A 21,966-nucleotide genomic window follows, 5' to 3' on the forward strand; every position below is an offset into this window, starting at 1 on the left:
TAAATGTTTTTTAAAGAAAAACATTTTTGGGCCCATTTGTTTTTGCTTTTTCTTCTTGTAATTAACTTAAACAGCTAAGACACACAAACAATAATTTCAATTGGGATGAAGGCTCTCATGGAGCTAAAAATAGCCAAGTACATTCAAAAGTTGGAATAGCATTTAGTTATCTTTTCCTGATTGGTAGCTTAAAAAGATATCTATTGTATATATATTAGAAGACACAGATTTTGTCTACTAATCTGGGCGACTTTCGTGCACTCATAACTTTAAAATCATAAAACAGCCCAAGATTGTAAATAATTTATTTTATTTATGATTGGAAATATTTGTAAAACGCAGAAGGGTGGCGAGTAAAAGCTGATGGCAATTGGGATCAACGGCTATTTGCATACTAGCGTGCGGAGTGTGAGTTCGCTTGAATATGAAGTTAAAGAATCTTAGTCTGGTAAGGTATTCCTCAGTTTAATAATTTTTTTTTGCCATTTTATATTTTCCGACGCTTTGGTAAACAAACTCGTGATGAGAATGGAATTGCTCGAAATCGCTACAATACAGATTTCTTTTTAGTATTCCATCCATCTTCCATTACTTCTCATCTACATAGAAAGAAAACACCTAAAGAAAAGTATAAAGGAAAAAAAAATAATAATAAAATGTCATCCTATGTCAACACCTAAACTTAGACGATGTTTTTTGTAGCTACTAGATATGGCTTAAGCTATAGATTTCTCCCGACAAATTTCAATGCTTCTCTTATCTGAAAAGAAACAAAAACTCTTTTAATACGTATGGTTGAAACTTAAGCTTAAAAGAGCCTCCTAGGGAAACGAAAATTGGTTCAAGAAATCGGGAGTACGAGGAATTGGGGTTAAAATTGTAGTGTTCGACTTTGTGAAGCTTGTCCACCCGAAACGACTTTTGGTTCAATTAATTGATAAGATTTAGAAATGGAGAGTTCTAGAAAACGAAATTTGACCGTATGCATGTTGTGATAAAGGTGGGGACACATGTCGCGAGGACAAGTCACGGCAACATGTTTCCTCTTGTGGCATGGTGCATTTTTGCGAATTTTGTCGCTGCGATCAGTGGCACGAATTCACAGTTGCATAAACAAATGTGGTTTTGTTTTGTTTCTTTAAGAAGAAGAAATAGAAGACATTTGTTTAATTTTTAATTCAATTTTCTCCTATAGAATGAAAGAAAGATATGGAGAATAAAACTGCTTTCCATTGTTGGTATCTAATTCACTCTGACGATTATCAGTGCAAATATGGATTATAACAACGAAGAAAAATCTCAGAGAGGAATGGCACTGTTGAACCACACATACAAGTCTGTGTACACTGAAGACTATCCCAGCTGCCTCATGACGTGCATGCATGACTCACAGTGCAAAAGCTTCAACTACTGGTGGCATAGTTCAAAGTGTGACTTGAACAACAAAACCAAATATTCAGCTGAGGCAGTACTTTTTAGCCGCGAAATTTCGTCAACTTACATGGGTTTAACGAGAGAACCAGGTAATGTAAATATTAATTTAATGATATTAATGGAACTATTGGATTGCCATGTGTTCGCTTGGATTTGATCGTGGTAAACCTGACGTTAAATTTGTAAGTTTAAGGTGGCTTGTAAGGGTTTAGGAATTATGTTTTTGGTATTTTTTTTATTTAAGGCATCTTTACTTTATAGTGACCTCAATTTTCTCATTGGTAAAACCAATGAATTATTATTATTATTATTAAACCTACACTAAACGTGTTGTACCTCTAGTGGTAAAGCTGCGATACAACATTAAAGATCCGCATGTTTTAACCCTTTGACACCCAAATATTCCCCCCAAAAAACGCTTTTTTAGCCGCTAAACTGAAATTTTGGTACTATGGTCTTGAATTTACCTCAACTTTGCTAAAGAAGCCCTTTTTTACACTTTAGTAACATTTTGATAAAGATTCAGTGTAAAAACATAAAATATTTTATTTTGGTGCATGCGCTTACTTTCTACTCACCCTTCCCTTTCTTTTGGCCAAAAAAGGTTTGACGTTGTCATTGGAAAACACTGAAAAGGGGACCTTGACCAATTACAGGTGTACTGGCCTGTTTAAGCAACGATTTTGCACCAAAAATGGATTGTGCTTTTCTTTGAGTAGCTCTGTCAGAATGCAACCGATATTCAAAATGAACAGTCCTGTAGAAGGTCGATCCAAGCTTTGTCAGATTCTTATCACGAAATTCCACTGACGTGCTTATTGATGACGTCACAAGTGATTCAATGACTGCACCTCCAAATAGCGCCTGAATGCGCGTTTAGGAGTTAAAGGGTTAAAGGGACACTGTCACGGGAATTTTAATGCTTTTCGGTAAGAAGTACATTAAAATTGGCGAACAGGTCTTCTCATACATAAAATGCACTTAGTACATCAAGATGGAGATATAAAGTAAATTATCGTTGAAGGAAGAAGGGAGCCATGATAATTTTTAGGTGTTTTGCCTGGCCACAAGGACAAAACTTGAAAAAATCAGCCTGATTTTTTCAAGTTGAGATAATAATAATAATAATAATAATAATATTAATAATAATAATAATAATAATAATAATAATATTAATAATAATTTGCTAATTTATATAGCGCATATTTCCATATTCTGATCAATAGCGCTTTACATATTTAAGAGAAAATTAAAAATTACATCACCATAAAAATAAAATAAAGTTATAAATCTAAAGTTCCTGATGGCATCACAATAACATCACATGTTTATCGCTTCAATACACTTGAATGGTGATTTTTAACAAAATTGGACCACTATTCGTAGTTTCCATATGCCTTTAGGTTCTTGAGTTTTTAGGGTGAAAATGGTGACAGTGTCCCTTTAAACATTACGAGCCACTTTAATTGCACTATTTATAACAACAGTTCTTTATTTTAACCACGCGACTCATAGGAGCGCAAGCGCTCGTTAAAATGTGTGCGTGAACTACTGTCGTCTGCATTGTTGCGACCGATGAAAAAAGAATGATTGGTGTAAAATATTAAATTTGGTTTGTTTATAGTGAGTTTCAATTACCTGGAGGATATTTAATATCCGAAGTGTGTCAATAAAAGCCGGTTGGGCAAGAACTATGCCTAGTACTGCTCTAGCTTGGTTGCAAAAACAAATTCTTTAATTGGATATCAAAAATCACTTTTTGGCATTCTGTTAGTGCACTTATTACATTGCATTTGTATCTGAATATTATTTTGTCTAGCTTATTTGCAGTGTTTTGCAGAAGTATTGGAATCAAAATTAAAATAGCTACGACATTGTCGTCAGCGTCATCATTTAATATCTAACTTAGAGGGTGATACATTTCAATAATAAATTAGCGCGGATGAATTCTCTCAAACAACCTTTGAACGAAAACATACGCGCAGTCAGATTCCATCGCAGCCAATTTTTTTCCCAATAAAATTTTTCGTTTCTCATCGCCTCGTCTCTTGTGATTGTGGGTCCGTCGGTCGGGCAAAAAAAAAAGAATGAACACTTGAAGGGTTCTGGGTTCCAGAAAAGGCCGGGCTGCTAAGTAAGAAAGCCTGATTACAGAGTCAACTTGAAAACGTGGTCTTTTCGTTCGTTATGTTTATTACCAGGCATAACTAATCGATGATCAATGACATCAATTGGTAATCAATGAGTAATCGATGGGTAATCAGTTGATTAGTCATTGATTATTGGCGATGATCATTGAGTAATCGATGACTAATCGAAGCCGAAAAATTTTGTGGCCTATCGATTACTCATCGATGACATCGATTACTCATTGATGTAATTGATTACCTATTGATGTTATTGATAACTCATCGATGGCCCATCGATTACTCATTGACTATTATGCTGCGCACAAAAGACACATTTCTTGCTTTCTTGTACCATTTTTTTCGTTTGTGATTTTTTTATCTGTGTAAGACGTATTTTTCTTCGTAACTGGCGTTTCTGCTGACGAAATTACGCCTTCATAAAAGGTCAAATATAAACCTTCTGGCATATCGAGACGTGAAGTGCTATCACAAAAACAGATGATTCTTAATTGTGCAATGACCCAACTCTTTATTCACTAACAAAACGACTTAACACGAACTAACTCGTCTGAAAATGAAACTAACAAGTTCGCTGGTAAGAATCGACTACGTGGTTCCGGGAGGGGGGGGGGGTACTCCCATAAGGGACGGACCATTAGAAAAGTGATGGGGGGGGTGGGGAATTTTCAGCTTGCACGAATTTTTTTTTCTGTCCATTTCTTGTGCAGGAATTTTTTTTTCGGGTGAAACCCTCCGCTCGAATTTTTTTTTAGACAGACGTTTTTTTCTTCAAACAAATTCCATGTTTTGTTACTTTATGCCATAAAAATGCTGTTGTTCATTGACTTCATCCTTTAGGGACTGTCAATAAGTACCGAGGGGGGGGGGGGGGTGGTCAAAGAGCGGTGCAATTGGAAAAAGTGGAGACCCACCCCTTCCTTCTAGCTCAAAACACTCACCCCTGGGCGGGGGTTGGAAATTACATGATCCAACGCGGGGATCCACCCCTCTCTACAAAAAAAAAGTTACCGGTAATAAGGAAAAAGTCTGTTTGATTGTCTGTAATGGATTAGAGGTTTTTGAATTGATGTCAGCTTTTAAAGTGCGATCCCAATCATACGCCACCATAATTGTCCCTAATGGACACTGTAATTCTGTGACGAGCTTAGGCCTTCGAAAAAAAAAAGGCAAATAAGCTTAGCGGAGATTGAATCTCCGCTAAGGTAATTTAGATTAGTAACATAAGAACGTAGTTAGCACGTTGAACTACCGCAACGTACAGTGAAGTGTCAGTCATAAACGTCGCGGGTTCTCTGTAATGAAAGAAAAAAAAGATATTTACTGGAGTACGGGGTTGCCTAACAAGAAAACAGCAAACATCGAGGCAAGTAAGACAGAATAATCATTTAGCGCGAGGTTAATATTCTGCCCACAGATAACAAGAGCTCAGTAAAGAACTCACCACCCAAGTAAGACAGAATCATTTAGCGCGAGGTTATATTCTGCCCACAGATAACAAGAGCTCAGTAAAGAACTCACCACCCAAGTAAGACAGAATCATTTAGCACGAGGTTAATATTCTGCCCACAGATAACAAGAGCTCAGTAAAGAACTCACCACCCAAGTAAGACAGAATAATTTAGCGCGAGGTTAATATTCTGCCCACAGATAACAAGAGCTCAGTGAAGAACTCACCACCCAAGTAAGACAGAATCATTTAGCGCGAGGTTATATTCTGCCCACAGATAACAAGAGCTCAGTAAAGAACTCACCACCTAAGTAAGGCAGAAAAAAATTAGCGCGAGGTCAGTAAAGCCAAATAAGTCAGCGCGCGATTAGCAAGGTTTGAGCACCGCAAGCTGATTATTATATCAGTGCTTGACATAAGCGATCATTGTGAAACTGAAAACCCAAGTTAAATTTTATATTCCACAAATAAAAAAAATAAAACTCACCATTGTGCGGTGTTTGTCTTGATTCTATCTTGGATGAACGGCGGGCCGCGCTGTTTGCGAATTGCGTTACCTTTCTATTTCCCGCCAGAATAAATTAACCCGGTAACAGTAATCATTTAGACGAAAATGCCGAATCTCTATTCGTTTATTAGGCGAAACCCTTGCAAAATCTTACAGGGCTTTCCTGTTTCGCATTCATCCACACGAGTTTTGCAGTGTAGCGAGTACCATGTAGCAAAAAATGAAATAAAAACATGTCTTAATGGTAGCAATGCTACTCAATTCATGTCGTGAAGACTAGCTACAACAATAGACTCCTTGAAAGCCGGTAAGCCCCGATCTTCACACATTCAACTTGTTTCCGCGTGCAGAATTACTGTTGATCTCGCTCTTATCGATATCATTTTCGTCTACTCGCTTTAACATCTATAACTTACCAAAGTCGACTCATACTTGCGGCTGTCCGTCGGATATCCAATGTCGTATAGCTGATACAAAAACACCAAAACGCCGCCTCAAACTTGACCGTGTTGCCAAGAAAACTTATGAAACAGGACTGAATCATTTAAGGTCGCAAACAATACTGATATCGACAGTTTAGCAAAGAATATTATTAAAGAAGATACACCAGCACGTTTCGAAACCGCAAAGCATAAACTGCGTGACACAAGAAACATCACGTACACATAGCTAGGACCGGTTTCATTTCACATTTCCTGGCATGCGGTGACAAGTTATGTACAAGATTAAAAGACCTCCTGGACAGAATTTTTTTTGAGGGCTAAGCTTGTCATTAGTTTCTTACACATCTTCTTTCGTTTCTTAACACACCAAAGGAGGATGAATTTCTCAATCACTTCGTATAATAGATTTGTGTTTTTAATATATTTCTGAAAAGTCCGTGGGAAAACTTAGGCATAAACATATGCAAAAACTAAAACTATACGTAATAAAAATTCATAAATGATTACTGCAGAAATCCTATTTGACCGGAATTGACAACATAAACTAAGACCACTGTATATCGTACCATTCATGTTTGCAATCTGTTTGAGAAATGAGTTAACTAGTAAGCAATCTACGCAGGCTAGAGAGAGACGAGCTAAAGAAATGTTATGATCACAATCCATTTACGGGGGGTGTGGGGGCATGCTCCCTCAGAAAATTTTGAAATTTCTAGGCTGGGAAATGCTATTTTCAGCGTTCTCCACCATATATTTCGTCGAAAAATAGATCTCATCAAGTGTTAAATGATGGCAGGTATTTTCAGGTATTAATAGGACCTTTCCTTCTGCACGAATTTTTTTTCTTTGCCTTTCCCTTTGCACAATTTTTTTTTCTTGCCATTTTGGCTTGCATGAATTTTTTTTTGGTTTTTCCCCCACCCCCCCCATCACTTTTCTAATGGTCCGTCCCTAAATTTCGGATAGGGGTGTGCCGCCAAGGTTCTTAAACCCTATAGCGGCTAACCGCGCACGGCCAAACACAAATCTTTATAAAATCGCTTTAATAATACTTGAACGGGTATTTCAGTTTTAAGATACCTTTTTTTCGTTTATCTGGGCGTTTATTAAAGCTGATAGAATATAGGTACCCTATCTAAGGATCAAATATAATAAGATACTGCAATATCACAGCGACAAACCGATGAGTGGTGCCGGATCTATTGAAGACCTAAGGATCACACCAGGAACAAAATGCCAAAAGGACCAAAAATGATACCCTATTTAAGGACCGAGAACCTCAAAAAACCATACCCTACCGGGCGGCACATACCTATATAGCCCATTTCTGGGAGTACCCCCCCCCCCCCTCCCCCGGGACGTGGTTATAGATTTTGCTCGGTTGATGTTTGTCAGCAAAGTAAAACTGCTTCGGGGAAACAGCCGGCATAAGCAGTTGCATTACGCATCGGAATGAGACGATATCGATGAGTAATGAATGAAATCAATGACTAATCAATGCAATGAATGACTAATCGATGCAATCGATGACTAATCAATAACCAAAAATTTTGTGGTCTATCGATTAGTCATCGATTACTCATTGATCATCGGCAATAATCAATGACTAATCAACTGATTACCTATCGATTACCTATTGATTACTCATTTATTTCATTGATGTCATTGATGTCATCGATTAGATATGCCTGGTTATTAAAGACAAAGACATTACATCATACCAATTGTTGTTAATAAAACAAGATCGTGTGCTTGTAAATTGGAGTAGTTGCTTCTTTGACTAGTGAATCTGGTTTTTTTTTTTTTTTTTTTTTTTTTTTTTACTTTTCGAAAAAAAAAATGGGTCGGGTCGGTCGGGCGATGGGAAACGAAACATTCTAATGGGATGGCCATAACGTTTAAGTTAAAAGCAATGCAATTCTGTTGTTTAATTTTAAGTGTTAAAACACTTTAAATTATTTGTTTACTCATATTATTCATTATTCATACTTGCATCAAATGTTTGCAGTAAAGGAATTTTTAGCTTATTAAAAAGGTCAGTTTTGTTTAATCTTTTTCGTATAGAAATCAGTTCAAGTGTGTTCCGCTCCTGTAGACATGTGCATCCTTCAAATGGTGATGGAGAATATTTGATCGATCCAACATTGTCAGGAAACCCGTTCACTGTTTACTGTGATATGAGCACTGATGGAGGTGAATACCTACAGCAGACTGAAGGCATTATGACGTTAGAAAATCCACTACCATACATTAAAACCACATACAGATAAGAATTAGTTTGAATTGTAGTTTTCACTTGCACTTGTGTGATAAGCGGTGGTCTTAGTATTACGATTAAAATCGCATAGCTCAAAGAATACTCGCACTCTGATTGGCTACCGATGCGAATGCTTCAGTGTGGAAGTGAGGATTTGCCCGATATTGCGCCGGCTTTACAAGATTGTTTGTTTACTCTTTTCATCGCAAATTAAATAAAACAGTGCAAAAGGAAAACTTCACGGATTTCCCGTGGTGTCGTCAAACTACTCGAGAATCACTTAAACAAATTGGATAGCTTTTCCGAGTCATTTACTGTCTACTTCAAGCTAGTTTTAGCCACTGAGTGAAATTTCTTTTAAGGCGAACGATATTTGGCGGCTTGTTTTTATATTACCCACAGTGTTCTTTTTTTTTGGCCCCGAGTTTTGAAACGTTTGCTTGTAAGACTGACTTTTGGACTATAAATTCTGATCACGCGCGAGAATCACACTACGCAGTGACGTCGTCTATATATCTGTACTTTAACAGATGACAGACATAAATCAATCATAACACGCGCAGCACATCGGTTATTGTATAAATACTCATAGCAGTCATTTAAGAGTGTAGTGTTGCTGTTTATTGCTACAGATCGTGTAGTATTTTGGCAACCCACAGCGAGTCAGATGGTCAGATACATTGACAAGCCTGCAAAATATCACTATTTCTGTCAATTTTCAACCCTAGGTGGCTGGACCGCCGTTCAGATGATCTCATTCACAGAATCATATCTCCGTTTGGAAGATACATGGAACGACTTTAAGAATTTTTCAAACTACGGTGACCATCGCCAATTATTAAAATCGACGGCTATGCTGCAGTTACGAAATGACATGGGCTTCAATCAACTGCGATTTTACTGCCACAAGAAGAAAGTCGGCACCGTGTTCCACATTATGACCAATATCAATCCCCTGGGGGAGGCAGTGGTGGAGCACTTAATCGACGACAACCTGGCATCAACTCGTCCCCAGGCATGTGGCTCGTACACGGTTCTCCCGGATGATAACTCTACAATGTCTGAAGACTGCAGCAAGTTGGGTTGGAATGGTACGCATGCAGATGGAAAGTGGTCAGCTTACTGGGCCACTGGGAAAAAACGTATACTACAGGCGGTTACAAGACGTGAGGATTATCATAGATTCTTTTCAGCTCCAAAGCGACGTGATTGTGATGACTGGGAAAGCGGAGAGGATTCTCTTTCTCCCAGAGATACCTGGGCTGTGTTTGTGCGCTGAGATCATGATTAGCTGGAGTTCACTTTCCACAAAATTGACTTTAATAATAAAGTACTTTTCGTTTGTCTCACGACGTAGTGTCACTTGTGATGTAGATCGCGACGTTTCGAGTGCACACTGCTAGTCTTCATCAGGCGATAAGGTCGACTGGTTAGGTGTAACCTTATAAAGCACGCTGCTTCGCTGTGATTGGTTGGTTTTCAACAGCTGTGATTGGTGCATTTCGATCCTCGCTGTTCTGGTGTGCTGTTGTTCCCTCAGGGGTCCGCTGTCGTTCAGTTCTCCTGGTGTTGTGTTTTTTGATCATGGACATCCATGCTTCGGCAATTTCAATTCCACTATCCCTGTTGAAATTGTTAGGGTGAAGTTGACGGTTAGATACCCACTGATCTGATAAACATTTCAGACTACAACATTCTTTTGAAGGCAATTAAGAATCTTTCAACAAGCAAGAGCCGATAAATCTAACCAAATATGCCAGAGAGCTAGCTAGCAGACCCAATGGCATAAATATCAATGATGTAACGGCTCCAGAGAGCGAGTGAAATCCTCCGTTAACAGACTGAAGGCTAACTTTTAGCGACCGGCGGGAGTCGTGTTTGGCCTGTCACTTTTAATATTTTCGAAAGTGATAAAATATTGTAATGATGTATTAAGTTGAACTTTATTAGATATAATAAACAGAACACCTCCATTTATTACAAAAAGGTGTGTAAACTCAAAAATGTGTTTGACCTTGCTCACGTGCATGCATCGTATTCCTAATATTTTGCTTGTCACAAACAAACGTGAAACGTGATCGCTTTTGCGTGCATAGCGTGCCGTTACAGTCAACGCGCTTCACGCATGAACGCTCGGCGACGAAAGGTTCCAATATTCACGTGAACATTTCATGATTCAATTTGATTGACATGCCTTCACCGCAAGATTGAAAGATAAAGATCACGTTTCGAATAATCAAATCATTCATTTGTAATTTTGCGCGAAAGCGACCGAGAAATTGAAAATGTCGGAAATTCTAGCAAAGATAAAGAGCAATGACCTCGCTCTTGCGTTTGTCGAACGAACAGCAGCTTTTCTAAGCAAAACGCTCAAAGAAATTAGACACGACATCGTCTCCGAAGTAGGAGAATTGTTGCCTCAAAATTTTGTTTGTTCGAATGGGAATTCCATAGCCTGCGAGCAGGCTCACCTTGGGGCACGCACGATAGCACGCACGATAGCTACACGGGAGCGGCGAAGCCGCGACAAGTGAGCGGCGTCAGCCGCGAGTGAGCCTGCATCGATCTCTGCTAATTTTTCACTTCCACCCCGGAAACCGCAGGAATACTGATAAGACCAATTAAGTTTCACCGGAAATAGAAGTTTGACAGGAACGTTGACAGCGGACAAGCCTGTAAGTTTCAGATTTATCGGGAAATTTTTCAATGCAAACTTTCCATAATGTCGGTTGTGAATGTTACACTGAAGAAAAAAGCCGAGCGTTGAAAAAAACCTCTTCTTCCTTCGGTTAGAGATTCTGCCGAGTGTGTGCGTGTTCATTAAAAGTCCAATATGGAAAGTCTGCTCGTGTGATCGCAACAGAAATTTTTTTTTAAAGCGTCAAAGCAGAAAGGTTTCGCCGGTGTTATCCTCGCTTATTTGTGCTAACATGATGGTTTACAAGTGACAGCCTCCGCGAATAAATCATGTAGAGTTTGCCAGGTTTGTGCACGGAAAATAAGAAATATACACCAGCTGTATTCGTTTGTAGCTAAAGCGCTGCGGAAAGGGGAATCGAATGCGAAGAAAGCGAAGACCGATTCAAGCTTTGCCTTAGCTTCCCCGTTTGTTTTTCACCCTAGCGAAGCCCTGATCAAGGAAAAGTGTCGCAAAATACTGCGGAAGAAACCTCTACTCAAAAAAGGCACGGGGACCCGGACAATCCTGTAGGGATCGAAAGCCGTAAACGACAGAAGCCTTCAAGAAAATCATTTTTTGAATCAAAGCGCTGATCGGCTTGCCAAATCAAGTCGGCAAAACGGCGAGTACATCTCGGTTCATCAACTAACTTTTAACAGCGTTTCCTGCTCCGTTTTTAGGTTAAAATATAAGGCAGAAACAGACTAGAACTTCGCTGAAACATTAGAAATACACGCACTCGACTCTTTCTCCATTATTGTTGTTTGTTGACGACTGATTTACGACAACCCACGGCAAACTGAACGACTCCGTGGGGATCTGATCGCACCTCATCAAACGAAACAGATTGACAGTTTTCTCACCTTTCTCGCCTTTCGGCCAATGGTATTTCACTTTGCTCAGGCAAAGCAGAAATGAAAAATTTACAGAGATCAAAGCAGGCTCACTTTATTGGCTTTATTGGCGCCACTTCCCGCCTTATCGCTACGCTCACCACTCGCGCGTGCCCCAAGGTATATTCGCGCGTGACCCAAGGTGAGCCTGCTCGCAGGCTAGGAATTCCAGTAAGCGCCATCCAAGAGGAGAAACTGCATCTTCAAAAGTGTGTTGTAGAAGAAGAGAGCGGCACAGCATTTAGTTTGTCGATTCAAGTGCACAATAGCTTGGAAAAGAACAATTCAATCGAACGAGCGCATAACTGCGTGAATGCCGCGGTGACACAGTCGCTCATTTACATGTAATTTGTTCCCGCGCGAAAAAAAAAAAAAACAGCACACAGCCGAAATTATTTTAAAAAAAATTATCAGTTGCCATAACGTCAGATGTCTTATTTTCAATTTTACCATGGGCTTTTAAATACTTTCAATTTGATTTACAATTGTTCGATTGAAGTTTCGAAGAATGATTTCATTAACTGAAAATGAAATCGGTGAATGAAATATTTTATGAATGTTTGAAGTTGTGCGTTCATGCGTGAAGCGCGTTGACTGTAATTTATTATTATCTTACGAAAGAGTTTAAAATCAAAAGTTACGCCGGCAGAAGTTTTGAAATACAGCTCTACTTGCAGAAGATCAGCAGATAAACATAAAACACACGCAACATCCGCCGGGTAACAAATAGTTCCCGAAATGGCGAAACAATACCTAGTTTGGCACGCTAAAAGGAGATTCCACATACAGCAATGTGTGAAACAAAGTAAATATAGATTACTTCATAGAAAGTGCGCCGTACGGATTTATATTCACGAGTTGTAAAATTTTGGGAAACGAACGAGTGAGCGTAGCGAACGAGTGAGTTTTCCAAAGTTTTGCAACGAGTGAATAAAAATCCGTACAAAGCACTTTCTATGCTGTAATTTGTTTATTATATATATAACGAGAATTCAACCATTGAGCACTTTACGCCGATTTTTCCAGTTTATAACCTTTAGCATACAACAGTTAAACGGCGCGAGAAAACAAAGCTGCAAATGCACATAGCTTTACAAGCGAATTCGCTATTTCAATAATATGAAAGAAAAATTACTGGCGACAAACTCTCCTAGCAAGAACTTTATTTAAATAAACACACTGCGTTACATTTATAAACTTCGTATCGCATCGAGGAAACTTCGCCACAAGCGAATAAACTACTGGCGAATCAACTGGCGAATTTTGAACAAATTGTGACAACACAAGGAGTCGGTTAATTAAACTATAATTACGACGTAAATCCAATTAAAAAATACAATTTACTTTACAAAGACGATCCCAAGAGTTCCTGAATACTCTTAGAAAGTCCTTGGATGTGTTGTTAGTTCCGATGAAAGTCTTGTCTTCAACTCGCTTTCACTTATCGACACTTCGCCTTCGCCTGTCTTCACTTCGCCTTTGAAGAGTGATTTTTATCACTGCTGTATTCTTTAGGTTTTGCTTAGCGTGTTTCTGTTGGCTTGCATTTCCATTAAGTTCTTAAAAGGCAAAGTTTTGTAAAGAAACAAAAACATGTAGCTATGTTTTCAAAGCATAAACTGCCGTCGAGAGCAAACTTGCCGCTCGCTTTCTCAACCTCGTTGGAAACCATTTAAATTCTCGCGCTGTGATTGGTTTAGTCGTACTAGTCTAGATGCTGATTGGTTATATTTTTCACATGTGAAGAAAGCTATACGCGAAGCTGATTGGACGTATCGCTTTTTTCACATGTGAAAATATAGCAAATATAGAATTCTATTTGCAAGGTTTATTGCTTAAAATTCTCGCTATATATATAATAATAAAGAATAATACTCAAGGCAAGCCAGGATATGTAGTTAAAATCCCTAGTTTATCAAAGTAATCTACACTACCACAAATTCAGAAGTGTGGAACTAAGTTAAGAATGACAGGGGTAGAATGACTGGTGAAAAGGTCTTTATAATCCCTAGTTTGTCCGAGTATTCCGGCTACACTTTTACACTTGAGAAGTGTGGAACTAAGTAAAGAATGACAAGAGTAGAATGACTGGCGAAAGGGTCGTTTTAATCCCTAGTTTGTCCGAGTATTCTACACTTCCCCACTTGAGAAGTGTAGAACTAAGTAAAGAATGACAAGAGTAGAATGACTAGGGAAAGGGTCTTTATAATCCCTAGTTTGTCCGAGTATTCTACACTTCCACACTTGAGAAGTGTAGAACTAAGTAAAGAATGACAAAAGTAGAATGACTAGGGAAAGGGTCGTTATAATCCCTAGTTTGTCGGAGTATTCTACACTTCCACACTTGAGAAGTGTGGAACTAAGTAAAGAATGACAAGAGTAGAATGACTGGCGAAAGGGTCGTTATAATCCCTAGTTTGTCAGAGTATTCTACACTTCCCCACTTGAGAAGTGTAGAACTAAGTAAAGAATGACAAGAGTAGAATGAATAGGGAAAGGGTCTTTATAATCCCTAGTTTGTCCGAGTATTCTACACTTCCCCACTTGAGAAGTGTAGAACTAAGTAAAGAATGACAAGAGTAGAATGACTGGGGAAAGGGTCGTTATAATCCCTAGTTTGTCAGAGTATTCTACACTTCCACACTTGAGAAGTGTAGAACTAAGTAAAGAAAGACAAGAGTAGAATGACTGGAGGAAAGGTTGTTATAATCCCTAGTTTGTCAGAGTATTTCTTACTTCTATACATTAAGAAGTGTGGAACTAGAATGAAGTTTGGAAACCCGGGATTTCATGGCCAGTGCTGGACATATTTATTAAATACGTACCTCCGCTTGAAATCTGCGACTTATAACAAAACCAAGCTAATTATGGAAACGTTTCTCGTTTGTCAAGGTTTTCACGAAATAATGAAAAAGATTTATCTTTTTGGACGTTGTATAGATAATTAAAAAAAAAAAAAAACTTTTGGGCTCCTGTTTTTTCTTCTGGTAATTAAATCCAAACAGCTAAGACAGCTAAAAGAACACACATTGACACAAACAATAATTGTTATCAGTATGAAGGCTCTCATGGAGTTAAAATAAATACATCCAAAAGTTGGAATAGCGTTTAGTTTTCCTTCCATAGCTGGAAGCTTTAAAAAAAATTGTGGTAAATGTACCTTTTTCAAAAAAATAAATTTTGTCTAGTAATCTGCGCGATTTGTGTGAACCCAGAGCCATAAAAGCATAAACAGACCGAGTTGTAAATAATTCATGTTCTTTATTACTACGTATACGGATATTTAACAAACATGCAAGCCTGGTGTAATAAAGGTTAGGACAATTTAGATCAACAGTTCTTTGTGGGCTGGCGCGCTGAGAGTGAATTTTGCTTGAATATGAAGATAAAGAAGCTTAGTTTGGTAAGGAATTCCTTAGATTAATGAGTTTTCTTTTACCTTTTGATATTTTCCCGCGCTTCAGTAAATACCGTTTCTGATGTAACATGAAATTGCTCGGAATCCCTGCAAAATAAATATATTTCTGAATCCATCGATGTTTTTTTAATACTTATGCACGCAAAAAGGACAAACACCTTAAGAAATGTCTGGAGAAAAAATCTAATAATAAAAAGTTATCCTGTGAAACGTGTAACCACATTTTGCTTCTCTGCCGTGGAAATCCAAGCCACTTGTTTAATTTTAAAATTCCTTTTTTTTGTTTAGAACGGAATAGCAATACGGAGGAATAAAATATTTTTCATGTTTGGTGTGTACTTCTGGCTGAAGTTCGCAAGTGCAACTGTGGATCATGACAAGGAAGAAAGATCTCAGAGAGGAATGGCACTGTTGAACCACACATACAAGTCTGTGTACATTGAAGACTATCCCAGCTGCCTCATGACGTGCATGCATGACTGACAGTGCAAGAGCTTCAACTACTGGTTGCATAGTTCAAAGTGTAACTTGAACAACAAGACAAAATATTCAGCTGAGGCAGCACTTTTTAGCCGCGAAATGTCGTCAATTTACATGGGGTTAACGAGAGAACCAGGTATTTAAATCATTAACTTAACGATATTAATCGAACTATTGGATTGTCATGTGTTCAAATGGATTTGATCGTGGAAAACCTAACGTTTAATCTCGGAGGATGATTTTTTATTTCTTTCATGTTAAAGACGGACGTTAGTAACCTAATGCACAGAAATTGTGTTTCTCTGGTATTTTTTTAAAACAGTGACTTTCTTAGGTACAGAAGTTTCTCGAGCGGTTTAATCTCGACTAATTTAAAATAACGTGACTCTGTACTAAGCGCACAAAACAGGAATTTCTCATGCATTTCGAAAAGTCGATAAAACTAATTTATTTTTTGACAGTATTTGAAAACGATGTGACTTACTTTAGTACACAAAAGCAGGAGTTTTTCGGCCATTTAATAAAAAAAGGTTAAAACCGTTTTAATTTTTGACAGTAAAAATTTCGCGACTGCCAAAATTTGTTCCTTACTGAACAAACATTTTCGGTCAATTTTTCAAAGGTTGTTTTGTATCCCGCTCGGCGGGAATGACGTCCAGGCATATATGTGTTGTGAAGTGTTTTAGTTACCAAGGTTGTTCAAGGTTATTCTTAGGTTTAAAGTCCAAGGTTGTTCAAGGTTTAGCCCACACTTGCAGTTCCTTGGTTTTTGAGCAATTTTGTCTAGTGTCTAGTTCGAAAGAGTCGTTTGTTCTACATACGTTTTAAATTGTCTGGCGAATTTCTGTTCCACTGCAATTGTCAGCACGTATGACATTCAAATAAGCGTTGAGCCAAATTTAACTAAAGCACCTAGCAAAAGTTTTCAAAATAAAGTGATAAATCCCGATTTCTTACCTTTTTAAGTCACTGTTTAAGCAATGAATTTTTTCGGGCTTCTTTTTTTGCATTTTTTAAATGTCAATTTCACTGCGAGGATTATTTCTTAACTTTTTATCTGTCTGCAGTTAAAGTATGCGGATGCTTTTACATATTTTACGTCATTCCATCCCCAACACTCCCCCCTACACTTTTACAAAGTTATTCATTCGTTCATTCTTTCACAGGAAAATAAGATCTTACATTTGCTTATAACTTGCTATGCTTTATAAGGATTAAAAATGCATTTAAACCTTCTCTGCCAACAAAAATATTGATTAGGGAGCGACTTAGAATTAAGGTCTACGCTTACGTGGAGACATGTCGAAAGGGACATGTAGCAGCGACAAAATCATGTGTTGTTCACACTGAGGGGACATGTAGCTGCGACAAAATCACAATGTTATGATTTAAATTTAAATTTTAAAGTTATCTTTACTAATTAGCAATTTAAAGGTGCAGTCAGACTGCATTTCAGTATATTCATAACAGTATTAAAATGAGGTAATGCTTTTAGTAAATAATGTTTGCAGTTAAGTTAAAACATTTTTAGCTTATCAAAAAGGTTTTATTTAATCTTTTCCGTGTAGAAATCAGTTCAAGTGTGTACCGCTCCTGCAGACATGTGCATCCCTCAAATGGTGACGGAGAATATTTAATCGATCCTACATCGTCAGGAAACCCGTTCACTGTTTACTGTGACATGACCACTGATGGAGGTAAATAATTACAGCAGACTAATCGCATTATGAAGTTAAAAAATCCACTACCATATAGTAACCCTATTCAGACCGGGGTGGTGTAAACTACTTTAAAAAAGATACCGCTAAAATGCTAAAAAAGTTAAAAAGTTTAAAAGAAGTACTAGTGTCCTCATAAAAATAAGTTAAATTACGAGTTTTGGCATCATGATGTAACTGTCACGTGATGTGACGTCATCATGCCATGTGACGTATACCAAAAGAAAGATGTTTGGACATATTATACATCCTATAAGTTTCATTGTGATTGCTTAAATATTCTTGAAGTTACACATGGGGGCCTTCCGAAGCCCCCCGGTCAGAGAAGGTCCAAAAAAGCCCGGTCTGAATAGGGTTAAAACCACACCTTGACTAGATTTTGTTTGAACTGTACTTTTCACTCGCACTTGTGTTTTATGCGGCGGACTAAATATTACGATAAGAATTTCATAGTTCAGAGAATTTTCGCACTCCGAGGATTGGCCATCGATGTGAACGATTAACAATGGCAATAGGACTGAGTGGAGTCCTTTTTACTCTGTAATCACACGAGTGATTTACAAAATCGGACGACCGCGTAGCGGGAGTATTGGTATAAATATATTGGTATAAACACTAGTATTGTATTGGTATAAACACTCGCCTAAAGACACTCGCCGTATAGATGCCGAGAAAATACAGGTGACTCGTGGGATATTCCATGGTATACCACTCGAAAGCATTGCATAACTAGTATTTATGTCAATTTTCAACCCTAGGTGGCTGGACTGCCATTCGATTGATCTTGTTTACAGAATTAAACCTACGTTTCGAAGATACGTCATACGGCTTCAAGGGTCTTTCTAACTACCGTGACCACCGCCAAGAATTATCGTCGACGGATTTGCTGCAAATACGCAATAAAATAAGCTTCAATCAACTCAGATTTTACTGCCAAAAAAAGAAAGTCGGAACCGTGTTCCACATTATGACCAATATCAATCCCCTGGGGGAGGCAGTGGTCAGGCGCTTCATCGACGACAACCTGGCGTTAACTCGTCCCCAGGCATGTGACTTGTACACGGTTCTCCCCGATGATAACTCTACAATGTCTAAAGACTGCAGCAAATGGGGTTGGAATGGTAATCATGCAGATGAAAAATGGGCAATTTACTCGGCCACCGGAAGTCATCGTATACAACAAGCGGTAAATAGACGTGAGGATTATCATAGATTCTTTTCAGTTCCCAGGCAACGTGACTGTGATGACTGGGGGAGCGGAGAGGATTCTCTTTCCGCCGGAGATACCTGGGGTATCTTTGTGCGCTGAGTTCATAATTAGCTGGAGTTTCTGTTCCGCAATATTGAATTTGTTTTGAGTATTGTCATCATATATTTATATAAATCTGTCATAAAGTAACATTAGGAAGTAAGTTATGCACAACAATGGCAACAGTAACAGCAACGAGAACGTCTGCGAGCGAAATGTTTAATGAGCAGCAAAATATAATGGCTCCGCACTTGCGTTATAAATCTTTAAAAAACACCAAAAAACGACAACAACAACGAAAAACCAGGGGATTAAATCGTTTCTTAGGGAATGTTAACGTTGACAGCAAATCTTCCCTATGTCTGTTTAGAATTAAAAGCCGTATACATTCATCTGAGGATAATTTTGACAAACATAACTAAATAATTGCCTCAGTGAATTAACTTCTTGTTCACCTTGTCCTCTACGTACGCCACAGTTGTTATGGCTTGAACGTCCTAGTAGCACATGATAAGAAGTAACTCATCCGATGAGCTACTACGTCGAGTCACGAAGTAATAAACTAAGATCAGTAAACTGACCAGTCGTCCATTTTGTTATTCAAAAATGTGAATCACGAGGCTATACCGAGTAAAAGGTCACTTTTTTATTTACAGTTTTCGCTTCTTTTCTTTTGGACGGAATGTCTTTTAAAATCCTAATTTACTATGAAGAACTGTTTCTATTGATTTTTTACGAGTTATCGTGCATTATGTTTACATGTCAGTTAGTACAGTTGATAAGTAAATTATGAAAGAATCATTTCCAGTGTTAACGAAAGTTAAATGCACAGTACGCACACACCTAAGACAAACGCTGGTTTAATTCACGAAATATCAATCCTTAGGCCCGGTTCAGACGCCGTACTTTTCATGAGCCGAACTCAATTCGAATTTGGACCTACCCAAATTGACAAAAGTACGCCTTTTGATTCAGACGCCGTACTTTTTGGCCGTTCCGAGGCCGTTCCTAATACAGTTCCAATAAAACCAGTCAAAATACATTATAATAATTTATGAATTAGGATCGGCACATGAAAAGTACGGCGTCTGAATCAAAGCCGTTCCACAGGCGAAATTCTCGGCCAAGCCAGGCGAAAAGAACGGGTGAGCCGTTCCAAATTGAAATAGCCGATCTAATTTGATTCAGACGCCGATCTTTTCATGTACTTAATTCAAGGAATTAAGTTCGGCTTATGAAAAGATCGGCGTCTGAACCGGGCCTTACTGTTGTAAAATGCTTTGTTTCTAAATGGTTTGCGGTGAGAGAAATCTGCCATAGTGAAATGATAAATTAGTGTAAAGCTCTTACCGAAATAGACATAAGAAAACAAGAGTTTCACGAAAAAAGGTGTCTCATTTCTCACATAAGCAATTATAGCAGATATGATAAGAAAAACAATCGTTTTTCGTCGAACATTATTAAAGCATTTTTTTAAGTCTCCGAGAGGCATATCTGGCACAGGCACATAAAATTTTGGTTTCGGTTTCTGAAACGTCTTATGTAAATGTTTGCTTCGGCTTTTGAAATACGTATATGAAATAAAAAAATAAAAAAAACTTAAAATAATTTAACTTGTCAAATATTTGTTGCACCGCTTTAAGAGGGATGTATATACCACCATGTATACCACAGAACTGAATAAAACTACCTTGACCTCTGTCGATGTCGAGGCAGCTTGCAGCCGTTCGGGTTTTTAGCGAAATCCGGTGAACCTCTTGTTTCGAATCGCGGGGGGCACCGAAACACGTTAGCTGAAAACGGAACCTTCATTTTGCTATTTTTGTTGTAAGATAGCTCTAAGGCTCAAAACTCAGCAGAGAACTCAACGATATACACTATAAAAACAATGCCCGACATAAGCTTAAGTCCACATGTCCGTAAGAGGTGAGGCGGCCTACAAGAAATTAAAGTCAGGGACTCACCAGAGGGGACCACACAGGTTAACATCAAACACGTGAGGGGTCCTCAAGTTCATACTATAACAATTTTCTAGAGGGTTAACACAAAAAGGCTAGGGCGGTAGCTTCTATCTGTTTATTTGATGTTTTACCTGTTTTACAACACAACATTCAAGGCAGCTATATTTAAGTATATACCAAAGCATTGGATAGCGTTGTTGGCGCGTTTGATTGGCTTCAAAAACTCCGGCTATCCTTTGCTATTCACCTTCCGGAGCAACTCGCGAGCGAAAATTTTAATCGTTGAGAGGAATAAATTTCACTCAGTTAAATGTATCCTTTTGGGGTTATTTTATCTACTGATTTAGTGTGAATAGTTGAGAAATGTGATGGCTGGTGATGTAAGGCGTTCTTTTCTCACACGAGTTGGAAACTTTAAATTACAAAAATAATGTTTGTGAACATAGATTTTCCCTTTATAAGTTGTAGCTAAAACTGTTTTTCACTTTTTAACTTTTTTTCAAGCTAGGTTTATCGGTTTTCACCTGAAGATAATATTCTTACAATGACATAAAACAATCTTAATTCATTAGAAAGAAATCCCAATAAATAAATTTAAATTGTTTAGAAAGTATGTCTAAGAAATTGAAAGAGTATTATCTCCAGGTTACTGAAAACAGATTAACCTGGGTTAGAAACAGACAACCTGAAAAACAAAATGCCCATGATTTGGTAACGCCTTGCTCCAATTAAACATCCAGTTTCACACAAATTATAAAAAAAAAAATACAATAATATTGCTTTGGCTCATTTGGGTAAGTTGAGTTCGACACTTGCATGAAATTCGACGCTTAGTATAACTAATTTTTTTCCAATATTTACAAAGACCATATTTAGACTTTTAACAAGTACGTTAATTCCTTTAAAGCCAGTTTAAGGTAGCTCTTGGTATTTATCGATCTACTATCACAGGTCACTTTTTAAAACACGTTTTTGAACAGGAAAACATAAAGGATTTTTAAAGGATTTTTGACCAATCAATACCGATTCTTTTCAGGCGATCACGATAGCTTGGATCGCCCGTGTTTTATCCTTCTAGCTATCTTTTCTCTTTTTCACCGTAAAACTGCAATAACAAGGAAGATAGGAGGCCACGAGTTTTGCTCTTTGATTTAAGGCTGCCATTGTGCTGGATCTAGGGCTACATTTTGATTGTTTTTCGTAGGTCTTCGCTCATACGAGGCGATCGGGACGATCATATGAGAACCCACCGATCGCTTCCGATCGCTTCGATTGCCTATACGATCGTCTCAGTTTTTGCAAACGATCGATGCGATAGAAACGATTGG

At 38.1% G+C, this 21,966-nt stretch overlaps 3 protein-coding genes across 3 annotated transcripts in view; 2 read left to right on the plus strand and 1 right to left on the minus strand.

The window, feature by feature from the left end:
* LOC144650502 (uncharacterized) overlaps window positions 1-6,927 on the minus strand; it is a 55,024-nt gene extending 48,097 nt beyond the window's left edge. Inside the window, exon 1 of the mRNA XM_078510192.1 lies at window positions 5,956-6,927. The gene's annotated coding sequence lies outside the window, so the exon portion shown is untranslated. The remainder of the gene's footprint in view (window positions 1-5,955) is intronic.
* Window positions 1,247-9,877, plus strand: LOC144650511 (uncharacterized). The gene is made up of 3 exons (XM_078510205.1): window positions 1,247-1,523; window positions 8,047-8,175; window positions 8,968-9,877. The coding sequence occupies exons 1-3, from the start codon at window positions 1,274-1,276 to the stop codon at window positions 9,516-9,518; spliced, it is 930 nt and encodes a 309-aa protein (XP_078366331.1). The 5' UTR covers window positions 1,247-1,273; the 3' UTR covers window positions 9,519-9,877.
* Window positions 9,878-15,130: 5,253 nt separating this feature from the next.
* LOC144648805 (uncharacterized) lies at window positions 15,131-19,368 on the plus strand. The gene is made up of 4 exons (XM_078508260.1): window positions 15,131-15,215; window positions 15,519-15,846; window positions 17,279-17,407; window positions 18,187-19,368. The coding sequence occupies exons 2-4, from the start codon at window positions 15,810-15,812 to the stop codon at window positions 18,735-18,737; spliced, it is 717 nt and encodes a 238-aa protein (XP_078364386.1). The 5' UTR covers window positions 15,131-15,215; window positions 15,519-15,809; the 3' UTR covers window positions 18,738-19,368.
* Window positions 19,369-21,966: the final 2,598 nt, after the last annotated feature.

This window comes from Oculina patagonica, chromosome 4 (genome assembly GCF_052425735.1).
Source record: "Oculina patagonica isolate OP01 chromosome 4, crgOcupat, whole genome shotgun sequence".
Taxonomy (NCBI): Eukaryota; Metazoa; Cnidaria; class Anthozoa; order Scleractinia; family Oculinidae; genus Oculina; species Oculina patagonica.